Consider the following 15,129-nt stretch of genomic DNA (forward strand, 5'->3'; position numbering starts at 1 on the left):
CTTTAAGAGCCGAATTTCCCGTTTTTAAAATCAGCTTTCTAGTGCACGAGAGAGTGCAGATGCGCTCTCTGTGGTATCTATATGCCCCCACCCCACAGATCCCCTCCAGAGCAGGAAAAGGTAAGCGCTGAGGGGCAACGGAGGGCGTCATTAGAACCAGCTCTGAAGTAATACCAGAAGTATCAACAACCAGCGCAAAGAATATGTCTTCGGCGGCACAAAGCCTGCAGAAGCATGTGCAGTTTGGCCAAGTCAGGAATCGGTGTATGCGCAAGTACAAACACTTACTTCACATAACTGTTTCGATTTTTTCAGCTTCATTAAAAAAAATTTAAAGCAGGCAAATTTTATAATGGCTGGATGGTTGTAAGTTTAATGTTTATACATATTTCAGAATTTTTTTCAGCAATGCCTAGAATATAAAGGGACAGATAGTGATTTTGAAAGCACTTATAAATTGCGGCAAACATCAAAACCAATTAAAATTTGTAATAAATGTATATTGGAAAGTTGCTTTGAAATTTTTTAAGTTTGGGGGGGATCCCCTTTAAAAGTCTGCACCTTTGAAAATTCTGTATTACTTGTTAATACACATATTTTTAATTAACACTATATGTATTTTTGTTTTGCATGGCTTTTTGGTGTAGTTTATGCATGTTTAATTCAAGGTTTCATTAAATATAAAGGTGAACAGCGGCAAAAAAGAAGGCTGAGATCAGCATAGCTGAGAGCAAACATATTGCAAAAAAGCTTCAAATAGAAAATTTTACAGGCATAAAATAGAAGCTACTGATAGACTCATATAAATAATTGACGTTTTTAAATGTTTCTGGTCTTCTAATTCTTAAGAAGACAGCTGGCATTACTTAGCAGAGTAGAAAAAACATTAACAAAAATGAAACCCAAGAACACAAATGAAAAAAAAAATCCTTTATTAATGCAAGAATAGTTGTAAAATAAAATTTTACAATTCAATGACATATCCAAATCAAACAATTGTGTAGAAAATAATGATGTAAACGAAGGGGCAAACACAAAAAAGGATTGATCAATTAATTTTTCCGAGAGCCCTACATTTCTCTGGAAAAGTGTCTCCTGACCAAAGTGTTGATTCCCCAGAATGATCATCCCCCGCCGTAGCTTAATAAAAGAGATTGCCAAAACCAACACATTACTTTTAAAGGCCTAGGACAACCATTAAAAGGATAAGTTTGGGGTGTAACAAGCAGTATACCAGTATAGTTTAGTGGCTAAGCAAACTCATCATAAAAACTTTGTAACAAATAAACCATGTTTTTGAAAATATATGCAATTGCAAATAAATTATTACTGTTTAGGGATCAATTCTCATTTTCCTTTGTGTTTAAAGCAATTTTGGCTCCATCAGTCACACTTCCATTATAGCTTACTTGCAAGGCCAAGTCAAAGAGTTTTATATTTGTGATGGAACTTCTAGGTGACTTTTATTATCCATTTATTGCCCAAATGGTGGTGACAATGATAATTTTTTAGTGTCATTCCCTGTGTGGCAGGCCCTTTTTATCACGAAAAAAAAAAAACAGGACATTTGTGTATCCGATTATAAAAAGATATGGATAACTTTGCATGCTGGCCACCCCAAAACAATATACTCCTCCTTTCTACAGTTTGGAGGCATGTAGCATCGGTAGAATAGCTAAAAACAAAAACACAGCCTGATATTTTATAAGATATACTACATACAAACTTCTCATATACTGATTCACTTCCACAAAGTGTAAAAATATATACTATTTTTTAGAGTGCAATATGTATATTTGTTCTGGAGCTCTGTAAAAGGAGCAACTTTACCCTCACTGCTGCCAGTGTCTCAGGTTTATAGATAACAGGAGTGTATTATATAGGGGGGATCAGGGCAGCCATCGGGGGGGCCACGGGGGAGAGTTGTAGGGGGCCCTGAGAGTAAGGGGGGCCCCGGCCACGCCACACTTACTTGATTAGCCGGGCCCCCCATCTTTCTGAGAGCTGCTGACTTCAGGAAGGCATGAACGTTTAAAGGGCCCTGGCCACCAATTTTCTTACAATGTGGGGGGGGGCCCTGGCCACCAATTTTTTTTCTCATGTGGGGTCCTAGCCACCAATATTTTTTAATGGGGGGGCCTTGGCCACAAATGTTTTTTATGGGGGGCCCTGACCACCAATATCTTTTTATTTTTTATTAACATGTGGGAACCCTAGCCACCAATATTTTTTTTGTTTTTTTACTGTGGGGTGGGGAGGGCGAACCTGTAGGTGGGGCTTGCGGTGGGCGCAGCCCAGGGGGCCCAGGAAATTTTGTCGTATGGGGCCCTGCGATTTCTGATGGCGGTCCTGGGAGGGATTTGATATGATCTCAATCAGATGGGCTCAGCGTTGGCCTGGGGACCACCGGGACTGCTGCCTCGGGCCCACCCCTGGGCCCCCCACCCCAGATGCAACGTGCCCTCTGGCCCCCCTCTCCGAGCCGCAAACCCCCTCCGCCACCCCCCCACGCCTACCTTCTTTTTCTTTCAGTAGCGCCAGGGGCAGGGAGGGAGGTCGGAAGCCCGGCTTCCATGCAAGGATATGGTCTGGGCCCATCCAGTGTCGGACTGAGCCAGCGGGGCACCAGGAAAAAACCCAGTAGGCCCCAGTCCTTGTGGGCCCCGCCGGCTCAGGCACACTGGATGGGCTAACATAGAAACATTCCATAAAACTTTCAAAAATAAATTGTATTGTATTTGTTTGTACACAAACATACCTGATTCTATAGATAGAGGGAAACCATGACATTCTGACAAACCATACCAACATCCCTTAGGTTTACGGTGTAATTGATCCCCTACCTCAAGTTGTTCCATTTTGACGCAATGGATTCTGGAACTTGGAGTCCCTCTGCTTTCCATAGTGGGTGGTGCACATGTTCTTTGAAAAGCAGAGGGACTTCAAGTCCTAGATTTCATAATGGAGCAATGTGAAGGAGGGGTTGCTATACACCGTGTGTTTAAAGGGTTTAAGGAAATAATCACATCCAGCAGAAACAGGCAATCTGTGAAATGAGGTATGTCTGTCTAAAACAATTTCTGAAAGTTCAGATAGTGCTTATGCAACGTTCCTACATAAGCCCTACTGAATAGGCTCATTTCAAAGTGAGGGGGGCGGTATAAAGTCCTTGCTCTTCAGTCCACAACTGCAATGATGAGCTTAAAAGTGGAATCCAGTGTAAAAGTGTTTTTTTTAGTTTCTGTTAAGTTGCATTATATAGTGTAAAAATAATAAATCCTATGGAGCTTACATTAAAACAATAGGTAGAATGCATTATCCAGTGCAAGACCTATTCATTGGGCTCATGTTGCTCACAGTGTATTTCGTCTCTTCAATGGAAGAGACATATCCATTGCAGCTGGTGCTTTTTAGTCACTGATCTGACTGTACATTTCTTATACCACCAGAAGAAAGGCATTAATGTTGATCTCTGTGCTTAGTGTTCTTCTTGCAGTCTTGGTTCCAGTTTAGCAAGCAATATCTAAAACTGCCGAATTAATCACCAGTGTTAACATAACCATCAGTCCCACCAATATAATGGTCAGTGTATTAAAATTGCTGTGATTTGAGCCATTGCCTGGGTTAGTCTGTGGTACAAAGAAAGTTGCCCTTGCTAAGTTAGAGGTGTCTGATTTCAGTCCAGCTTCATCAAAGGCAATCAGTGCAAAAAAAATGATGGTGCCATTTTTTATGACAATATTCTCTGGTGTGAATGTAAAGGTTTCTCTGGCACCAGCCTCCTGTGGAGTGAGATGGGTGACATTTACGTTGGTCGCATTCTCAAAGTTTTCTAAAAGATCCTTAGAATTGAGGCTCATTCTTAAATCATACATTGAAGCTGAAATTGGAACATAGTATATCAGTTAAATAAGTTAGACTTCTACATGGATATAAACCAATTATTAAGTACACACAGAGTTCATCTTTATGCTATTAGAATGATTGCTAAGGCTGGGAACCAGGAATAAATCAGCATCAGTCATGTCAAGCAGCTCGCTTCTTGTCGCAGACTAAATCACACAGTCTATTGTACAGTGGCCAAAAGTAAAAAATGTTCTTTTTATACTGCTATAATTACATCACTGTGTCATAGCTGTTAGGGTGGTAACATATATCTGTTTGCTAAGGATGGTGCATACTTACAGTATATGATATCTAATGTAATAATGTCCTCTATGTACTCTATAGAGCAATGCTGGTGTGCACGAAAAATGATTCAGTGTGTCACTGACCTGTGTGAGTATGCTTATATACAGTAGTTGCAGCAAATCACAACCATAAGTAACGCCATTAAGTCAAACTAGTCAGTGGCTGACTCAGGATATGGTTCATAACGTTTTATTAAAAATTAAGGTGAACAAGGCACCAGGGCCAGATGGAATATACCCTTGGGTACTAAGAGAGCTTAGTTCAGTTTTAAATCGGCCTCTATTTCTGATTATCTCATTTTCATCTTGCAAGATACATTTGGATTGGAGGAAAGCTGATGTCATTTCTATATTTAAAAAGGGATTACGATCTCAGTCTGCCAATTATAGGCCAGTTTGACATCCATGGTGGGCAAATTATTTGAAGGCTTGTTAAGGGATCACATTCCAAATTTTGTCATAGTGAATGGCATTACGAGAAGTAATCAGCATTGCATTATGAAGGATAGTTCATGTCAAATAGTATTAAGTAGGATGCTGGATAGTGGGGGAGCAGTGGATGTGATCCATTTTGCCAAAGCGTTTGATACCGTGCAATGATTGCTTTGTAAACTAAGGTCTGTTGGGCTAAATTATGTCGTCTGCACATAGATAAGAAACTGGCTACAGGATTGGGTACAGAGGTTGGTTGCGAATGGAACATTCTTTACTTGTACTAAAGTTCTTAGCGGGGTCCCTCAGGGTTCTGTATTGGGTCCACATTTATTTAACTTGTTCATTAATGGCTTAGGGGAGGGTATTGTAAGTAATGTATCAGTTTGCAGATGACATAAAACTATGCAGCCCAATTAATTCCATTCAGGATGCAGCATCCTTGCAGCAGGATCTTGACAAGCTCGCAATCTGGGCGGCTAAGTGGCAGGTGAGATTTAATGTCGATAAATGTAAAGTTATGCACTTGGGTTGTAAAAAAATGCAAGCCACTTATACCCTTAATGGCTGAAGATAATTGTAGATAATAAAACTGGCTGTAGCAAGCAATGCGTCAGCAGCCACAAGGGCAAACAAGACAAAAAGGAGCATAGAAAAAGGGGCATAGATTCGCAGGAGGAGGGGTAATTTTTCCACTGTCCAGATCGCTGGTACAGCCCCATCTAGAATATGCCCTACAGTTTTCAGTGCTGAAACAAGACATTATTTAATTAGAGAGGGTACAGAGATGGGCAACTAAGCTGGTAAAGGTATGGAAAATCTTAGCTATGAGGAAAGACTGGCCAAGTCGGGGTTGTTCATACTGGAGAAGAGGCACTTAAGGGGTGATATGATGACTATGCATAAATATATAAGGGGATCATATAATAATCTATCTAAAGCTTTATTTACCAGTAGGTAAATAGTCTTCCAGATGACATGTGGGAACCCAGATTAGGGCCTAATCTGGGCCAAAATGTTGGATACATAATTATGAATAAAGAATATTGATTCATTAATTATCGAGTAGCGGGTCCTTTGGAAGTAAAAAAAAGCATATAAAAGGTTGAACTTGATGAACATGTGTCTTTTTCCAATTTAACTTACTATGTTATGTTGCTATGTAAATTAAAATTAAATTTATTGAATTAAGAAGATGAGTATACTTAGGTTTCCTTAGATCAGAAAAATCATCTAAAGCAGTGATCCCCAACTACAGGCTCGACAAGAACAAATTGCTCATCAACCTCTTGGATGTTGCTTCCAGTGCCTTCAAATCAGGTGATTATTTTGAAATTTCTGGCTTGGAGGCAAGTTTTAGTTGCATAATAACAAGGTGTACATCCAAGCAGTTTTGAACTGGACAGTCTGTGCAAAATCCAGACTGTCCAGTTCAAAACTAGACAGGTGGTAGATAGAGATGTTCGCAGACCATCCAACTGGACATGTACAATTTGGTGACATACTTCCATGGCATACTGTATTTGATCTTCAGTAGTCTTCACCTCAGGCATGTAGAAATCCCAATGACATTTAGTTTTAAGCACATCCGATGTGGCTGTATCAGTTAACCAGATATAGATTATGGTGCAGTTTTAAGTCACACAGAGTAAGATTCAGTAAGAATCAAAAGAGGTATGTATTATGTGGAGCATGTAGATGGAAATAGGTTGTACAGGGCTCTATTTTATGGGGAGTGAAACAGAAGATAGGTGGTAGAGGGTAGGTTCAATCAACTAATGATAATTAAGGGGGAATTGCTGGCAATGAATCAATTATGCCCTGATTATCTAGACACTTACACAAAATAAAATTATGAATAATGTCACTGATATATCATAACCATCCAAAATCACATATTGAAGCCCTCATTCTAGTTAGTCATTGTGTGGCTAGCCCTGGGATCAATTGAAGTGTGAATAATGCTATTTACCATTTCCTTGGTCCAGGTCGTCACCAGTGGCTGTCCAAGTTACTTCGACTTCTTTCCCCTTAATTTTTGCATCCAGATCAGTAATTCTCTCAGGTTTAAACATGTCTGGTAGAGGCCCTGATGGCACATTGGTTACAGTAAAGGCACCACCTGAAACCGTCCTGGTGAAGTTCCCTAAACTCTGGTCTTCAATAACAGTATCTTTGGGCCTTGGAGGGTTACGGAATACAGTGCCTACAGAAAAAAAGAACAAAAACAAAAAACAAATACTGATAGTTTATATTGTTCAAAACATTGTCTGTATGAAACTTCAGATTGTACAGATAAATTACTTGAACGGGCAAATATGGTACAAACATATTCAGCAAAACAAGAGCATCCCAAGCATCACAAAAAGGTACGCAGTCCAGCATTTTTCATAAAGGTCTGCTTTGTTATTCTATGGATAAGGCATAACTGAACAGAAATATACCAATAAATAAAGTCCACTGTGGAAAATGACCACTATGCCAATGTTTTAATATTCACTTATATACAAGCACAATGAATGAAACCCATTAAGTGAATCTTGGTCATACCTGTTAATTTTATTCTCCATGTATGAAACATTGCTGATGTGGTGCTTTTATACAAATAAAGAATTTGTTGCATTAAAAGGAAAAATATTCTTAGAGGGCTAACATCTGCAATTTACTGCTAATTGTAGGCATTGCCTTACCATTCACAATGTAGCCAGGCAGGTAAAGGGCACGACTTGCTGATGCTGCAAGGTTTGAGTTTTGATCTTTGCTTTCTACACGAACTTTTAAGTTGTATCTACCATTCCCAGAGAACTGAACAAAATATTTGGAATAGATACCATCATTCTTGATAATATCCGCACCTTTGAAAGAAGATTAAATTGTTATAATGATAAAATATGTCAGCAAATACATTGTAGATTGCAGTTCCTTCCCTTTACTCTTACCTTAAAAGTGAATATACTGTCTATATATTATATATTAATATATATTAATATTATATACAGTATATATATATATATATATATATATATATATATATATATATATATATATATGTATATATATATATATATAATATTAAAATATATAAAATATAATATGTAAAGGTACAAAGGCATGGGGTTTACTAATGTGAAGTCTCTACTAAAACTCGACTTTTTCTAATTTTTTTATAAAAAGAAATTCGACCAAACTCCCAAATGGGCCTTAAAATAATTATCCTTGATAAAATTGGTTCAAGGAAAAGTTATAACAAAATTGAATTTATGAGATTATCAAACTAAAACCAGCGCAAACAGCCTAAAAATATTGAGAACACTGAGGGTAAAAAACATGTCCCAATTGTTAAAGGGACTATTTGCCATTGTAGGGCACAACGATAGGGGGGCTCTGGGAAGGTACCTGTTAAAGTGTCTTCTGCCTACTCCTGGTCTGTGTTTACTGCCCTCTGTCCCCCACCCTCCCCTCTGTCCCCCACCCTCCCCTCTGTCCCCCACCCTCCCCTCTGTCCCTCTCCCCTCCCTCCCCTCTGTCGCTCTCCCCTTCGTCTCTCTCCCAACCCTCCCCATTGTCAAGAAAATACTATACCTGCTCCATTATCCAAAAGCTGCAACGTTTGAATGTTTCCATTCTGTGGCTCAATAACAGCAGTAACTTTTGCCCCCAAAACAGGTGAAAGTCCCTGAGTAACTATTGCATACACAATCATTGGCTTAGGGTATGTGCTGGAATCATCACTCATGTAAGCCTCTGCAACTATGGGTGGCACATCTTCATTTGATGCTCGGGAATTGACCGTTATGCCAATTACTTGATCAGTTACAACAGTGCTACAAAGTCTGTAATGCCATGTTCCAATCTATAACAAAAAAATAATTGAACAATATTAAATATAGGGCATGGTTCAAAAGTTACACACATAAGAGAATAGTAATAGCATATGTTAAAGGGCAGATATAATACAGCACATGAATTATATATTTGCTTTAGTTTCATTTAAAAAGCATTTATGATCTGATGACATTGCTTCCAAAGGTGCATACTAGTTTTTCAGAGAGTCCTATTTGCAATAGAAGTTATTCATGTGCAGGCAGGCAGAAGTTGTCATGTTTTATAGAAAATATTGGGGGTCATTTACTGACACCCCAGATGCAAGTCCAATAGAAAATGCAGGCCGCATTGTTATTTACTGGGCAACAAAAATCTGTGTTCTGTTTTTGAGTGAAGAGACCTGTGACAATTTTTCTTTCTGCAGGGCAAGAGACACAGTGAAATAAACATGGCAGATTGTGTCTGTTTTGCATCCTGCCCTGCACTTAGTATATGAGCCCTATACACAACTACGTCAAGAGTCAAGAGTGAGTTTATTGTTATTTCATCCATATACGTTTGTACAGTACACAGTGAAACAAAACAACTTTCCTCTAGGACCATGGTGCTACACAACACAACATAGCTGTACGTACTTATTGTGGTCATACCTATATTAAATAAAGGCATGGGACCTATTACACAAAATACTCAGGACCTGGGTTTTTCCTGATAAGGAGTCTTTGTGTAATTTGGATTCCCATTCTGCTAAAGAAATCATTTAACACATTTGGTGCACCTTTAAGTTAACTCTTAGTATGTTATAGAATAGCTAATTTAAATTTAATTTTTTCTTTTTGTATAATTTTTTAATTATTTTATTATCTTGTTCTGACCCTTTCCAGCTTCAAATGGGGGCCACTGACCCCACCTAAAGAACAAATGCTCTATAATTCTACACATTTAGGAGCACATTTACTTAGCTCGAGTGAAGGAATAGAATAAAAAAACTTCGAATTTTGAATGTTTTTTTGGCTACTTCGACCATCGAATTGGCTACTTCGACCTTCGACTACAAATTCGAATCGAACGATTCAATCGTTCGACTATTCGACCATTCGACCATTCGAAGTACTGTCTCTTTAAAAAAACTTCGACCCTCTACTTCGCCACCTAAAACCTACCGAACCTCAATGTTAGCCAATGGGGAAGGTCCCCATAGGCTTTCTAAGCTTTTTTTGGTCGAAGAAAAATTGTTTGATCGATGGATTAAAATGGAACAATTTTTCCTTCGATTATTTGATTGAACGAATTGCGATATTCGAAGTCGAAGGATTTAACTTCGACAGTCAAATATCGAGGGTTAATTAACCCTCGATATTCGACACTAAATCTGCCCCTTATTGTTCATAGCTTTCTGTTTCAGTTGCAACCAATAAGATGCATGCTTTTAAAGAGGTGACTAGTGAATGGTACCTGCTAATTGGTTGCTACTGGGTACTGCTCCTGGGTAAACTTAAGTGTCTTTTATTACATAAACCCCTATGTGAGAAGGCCTTTCTCATAATTCAGAGCTTTCTGAATGGATTTCTGAATAACAGATTCTATACTTGTACCTGTATATTTACATACCTCCCGATATTTATGAAACGGGACAAATGGGACTAATTACCATGTCCATTTTACAAAATTTGCCAGGTTATGAAAGTTTGAACACATTATTGTGGTTTTTATGTGTTATTACAGTTTTGCTAATAAAAGTGAATTGTCCTTTAAGATGTGAGTCTTAGTTCTCCCAAGAGACCTCATTATCTAAAACTGTTAAAAAAGTATTTAAGTATCTATTCTGGGCTCTCTGCCAAAAGCTAATTAAGGCAGAAACTTTTTATCTTTTTATAACTGTTTAGCGCAGGAGATCAAATAGAAAGTTGGGACTCTTCAGTAAAAATGCAGGACTGCAGGTTGCGCTGTCAAAAGTGGGACTGTCTCACTTAAAATGGGACAGTTGGAAGAAATGTATTTATTAGCGTGCCTCTATGGCAGAGATCAGTTGGACTGCTGGAAAAGAAGTGATTCCTATTGTTGTTAATGGGAAGCTTGCATCTTATATCCAAATAACATTACCTTTGCAATTTCGTGCTATAAGCATCCTCTCAATCCATAAGAGGTTCACTAAAAGAAAACTGCAGATACCCAATTACACATGTGCCAATAACCTAAACCAGTAACTTCTAATATGAAGTCAATTTACCTGTGCCATGCCAGGAATAAGGAGGCGAGCTGATTTTGAAACTTGATCACTTTTAAAACCAGCCTCTGTATAAACTTTTCCATTTGGATCAGTCAGAGATATGTTGGGGATTGCAGAATCCCAAGTGACCAAAAAGAAAGTGTCATTTCCCACAGTCTTGTCAATATCTACTCTGCCATCTAAACAACTGTTTGGTTTGACTTGTGTAGCAGAACTTTCAATCTGTAATTGAAAAAAAGTGAACACATTAAATATTATAAAAAAACATTTGAAATCCTTTATGTAAATAAAAATGATGGTACATTTTATAATAGGCTTAATAGTCTATGAATGGGAGACTTAATAGGCTATAAATGGTCTAACGAACCCATGTGATCAGCATTTATTGTAGTTAATATAAGTATATTTAGTCCTATCAAGAAACTAAACACAGTCTGGAAATGCATATTAAGTTTTAAGGGCACAGTCCCTCATAAGGACTGGATGGGCCAGATCAGTTGCATTATTATTAGATTTTAGTAGATTTTATAATAATCTTAAAGGAGAAGGAGGGTTAAAACTAAGTACGCCTTATCAGAAAGGTCCATCTAAATATACCAGTAAACCCCCAAAGTCCCCTGTCAAAAGAAACACTGCATTTCTTTCCTTCTATTGTGTACACATGGGCTTCTGTATCAGACTTCCTGCCTTCAGCTTAAACCTCATTGCCCAGGGCTCCACTTGCTCAGTTTGCTCCACTTCCCCCCCCCCCTCCCTTCTCTGCTGTAATCTGAGCCCAGAGCAGGGAGAGACTCAGGCAGGAAGTGATGTCACACCAAGTTAATACTGCAGCTCCTATCCTAAACAAACAGAGAGTTTCTAGAGCTTTTTACTCAGGTATGGTAAAACATTCTACAGAATAAATATAGCATTCTAGCTGGCACTATTGCAGCTAATCTATTGCCAATAAAATGCCTCCATAGCTTTCCTTCTCCTTTAAAGGAGAAGGAAAGTCATATCCCACTTGGGAGTGCCAAATGTTAGGCACCCCCACGTGAATGTATTTACTTACCTGAAACCCCAGGCCGGTGCTCCTATCAGCAGAAAACAGCACTGGCCAGGCCATGGGCACAGAACAATCCTCTTCCGGCATCTTCTTTCTTCTCGTGGCTGTGCATGCGCAGTAGAGTGAAAAGCCGTCGTTCTACTGTGCATGCGAGTTGCCCCGGTTGCGCATGCGAGTTGCTTGCTGGTATAACACCAGGCCATTGCAGTTTTCTGCTGATAGGAGCACCGGCCCGAGGTTTCAGGTAAGTACATACAATCACTTGGGGGTGCCTAACATTTTAGTTCCCACATTACACTTTATGGCAAGGGGTGTGTATTGGTGGTTGCGGGCTGCAAGATGCATAGCCCTGACCTGCAGAGAGGAATGTAAATTTGAGGTGATAATAGGCTGTTCATTTTAAAAGCAGAGAGACTTCAAGTTTCCGAATCCATCACTTCCACATGCAACAAGGTGAGGAAAGGGTTGAACAAGGTGAGGGAACGGTTGAACAAGATGAGGGGAGGGTTGAACAAGGTAAGGAAAAGGTTGAGCAAGGTGAGGGAGGCATTAAACAATGTGAAAAAGAAGATGAATGACTGCCAGCCTAAGGAGGTGGGGAAATGATCATGCGAGAGTCAGAAGCAGATCATGATGGTTTCAGGAATCATTAGTCCTCAGTGTGGGACTGGCCCACCAGGATACCAGGAAAACTCCCGGTGGGTCAAGGTGTCAGAGGGCCCTCTTGCTTCTAACCATTTAGCCTATTTCACGGTCATTCCCTATCTATTTATGGAAAACAAAAAGTGTAATAATGGAAGAATATCGTAAGAAGATATAAAAGGGGAATAAAGAGGTTGAGTGTGGAGAGGAGGAATAATATCTTGGAAAGTGGGCCCTCAGTCTGAGGTTGTCTTGTGGACCCCTGGCATCCCAGTCCGACACTGTTAGTCCTGCCTTGAAACTTGCACCAGGGATTAATGATTTGGTGAGGTATTACAGCTTCAAGCAGAAAGATGCCTGAATCCTAAACAAACACATTCATCTGCTTTGATAAATGTTGGTAATGTGCCCCTTAGTTAGTGGGTTCAGCATTGTCAATCAATAATATATATATATATATATATATATATATATATATATATATATATATATATATATATATATATATATACTGTTCCTAAGCAATGTATTACCTGCAGGGACTGCTGAGTTACATTCCCAGTGCTGGACACAATCCCACTGAAAGCGTCAATCAGGCCGTTTTCACCGACTTCATCTGACGCATACAGTTTTAGGCCACCTGTAACATCAGCAGTAAGCAAAATAATTCAAAATAATACATAGAAAATGAATCAACACAAGCCTTTTACTATACAGTTTCAAATAGTGGCCATATGAATATATTGCACATCTCTTGAGCCCCTTAAAGTTTTTATAAAAGGTTTTGTTGTATCTAGCTCTGGCTAAACAAATGGAAGCTGGAAGTTCCACAGCTACAGCCGCAAGTAAGCTAAAAAAAATCCGTTCTTCAGTTTTTTTAGCTCATACTACCTACGGCTTTTGGAGAGACCTAGAAGTCTGTTATTCTGATTCTGCTTATACCTAACCTAGGTCATCTGTAACTTTTTTTGCTGAATTTTCATTGCTTGGCAGGTCCTACAATAGCTGTAGTCCCACAGGAGAACTAAGTGAGGCACTTACCCTTTAACCCTGCAGAGAGAGTTCTCTTGATAATATTTGCTTGGTGCTGAGGAAATGCTGATGTACCTGCCTGTACTGGTGGCCACAGAATGTACCAAACACAGTGCAATATATTTCACTATAGCTGTAAATGTTTTAGATCTGCCATGTGTGTCAATCGCAGCTTCAGCTTACGCCTCACCTCAGTGGCGTCAATTCGCCCATGAAAAATCCGCCGCATAAAAACGAAATTATTTGGACGCCCATTGTCTTTAATGCATTTGAACCAAATAATCGTGTGTATAAAAATTTACGCTTGTGTCAAAATTGACGTGTGTCAAAATTATTTTGACGCCCATTTAAGGGGGTTATTTATTTAGTCCAAATTTTTAAAGGGGAAAACACAATTTTTCATAGGAAAAAAAAACCCTCAACTTTTTCCACATTTATTAAACGCAGAGGCTGCTAAAAGTCTGAATAAAAAAGTACTCCATCTCAAACCTGCCAAGGTCATGTCAAAAGTCAATGGCAGATGTCCCTTTTACAATTGGAAGATATCATGCTCTGCTCTAGGTTTCGTACAATAATAATAATACGAATAATTTGTTGTTTTCGGGAGATAATCAGTAAAAACTGAGTTTTCAGGTGTAAAATCAGAAAAAAATTGTACAATTCAGATTTTATCACAATTTTATCGCGTCTTTTCTGGCACCAGATTTTTCTGAGTTAATTTACTGATAAATAATTTAAAAATGTGGATGATAGTTTGGTTGAAGCTGTTTTAATAATATAATGAGAAATATTCAGTAGTAAATAACCCCCTGTGTCCAAGGGACGAATAGTTTGTCCTTTCAGAGAATAAATAAGGGAACAACCTACCCGTGAGCTCTGCTAGCGTTTCAAGACCCGCGTCTGCTTTGTTTCCAAGAGCTATTGTGTGAATAATGGCTCCGCTCTTAGTAACTTCAGAAAAACAACCACTAATTCCAGAATCTTCTCCATCTGTTAGCAGCACAATTTCTGTGCCATGTGTGCTCTGATCAAGATTTCTATTTACCTAAATATTGTACAAAAATAGTAGCAAATATTATACACTGACAACAAGGCTTTGTGTGTAAACAAAATACTATATTTGTACACAGTTCTGGGATCTTTCTGGAAACCCATTATCCAGAATGCTCCGAATTACGGAAGGCCATCTCCCAAAGGCTGCATTTTAATCACATAATTCAAATTTTTAATAATCAGTTTCTTTTTTTCACTGTATTGATGAAACAATACTTGATCCATGTTCAATACTTGAAACAAAAAATAACTATTTTTTAGTTGACGTATTTAATGGATATCGATATTACAGAAAGACCAAAAGTCCAGAGCATTCTGGATAAAAAGTCCCATACATGTATTCAAAAACAAGGATATCTTAATAACTGTTGTAAATACCTTGCTTGGAAAATGTTTTTTTCCAATTGTGGACATTTAGGGGCACATTTACTAAGGGTCGAATTTCAAAGTGGTAAAACTTCGAAATTCGACCGTCGAATTGTAGAAATTCGATAGTCAAAGTTTTTTTTTGAGTCAATTTAGCCATTTTTGATCAAATTTAAATCGTTTGATTGGACATAGAAAACGTTCGAAGCGAACGCTTCGAACGATTTAATCGATCCATCGAACGATTTTCAAAAAAAAAACTTTGACTTCTAAAAACTTAGCCAAATACTGACTATAGGTTCTAGGAGGTCCCC

At 38.6% G+C, this 15,129-nt stretch overlaps 1 protein-coding gene across 1 annotated transcript in view; it reads right to left on the reverse strand.

Moving 5' to 3' along the window:
- Nucleotides 1-2,714: 2,714 nt before the first annotated feature.
- clca3p.S overlaps nucleotides 2,715-15,129 on the reverse strand; it is a 33,644-nt gene continuing 21,229 nt past the window's right edge. The window contains exons 9-15 of the mRNA XM_018261040.2: nucleotides 14,264-14,441; nucleotides 12,898-13,004; nucleotides 10,678-10,899; nucleotides 8,205-8,475; nucleotides 7,313-7,477; nucleotides 6,595-6,828; nucleotides 2,715-3,880 (exon numbers count right to left, since the gene is read on the reverse strand). Of these exons, the coding sequence (XP_018116529.1) occupies nucleotides 3,510-3,880; nucleotides 6,595-6,828; nucleotides 7,313-7,477; nucleotides 8,205-8,475; nucleotides 10,678-10,899; nucleotides 12,898-13,004; nucleotides 14,264-14,441 (1,548 nt within the window). The 3' untranslated portion in view covers nucleotides 2,715-3,509. The remainder of the gene's footprint in view (nucleotides 3,881-6,594; nucleotides 6,829-7,312; nucleotides 7,478-8,204; nucleotides 8,476-10,677; nucleotides 10,900-12,897; nucleotides 13,005-14,263; nucleotides 14,442-15,129) is intronic.

The sequence above is a fragment of the Xenopus laevis genome, chromosome 4S (assembly GCF_017654675.1).
Source record: "Xenopus laevis strain J_2021 chromosome 4S, Xenopus_laevis_v10.1, whole genome shotgun sequence".
Classification (NCBI taxonomy): domain Eukaryota; kingdom Metazoa; phylum Chordata; class Amphibia; order Anura; family Pipidae; genus Xenopus; species Xenopus laevis.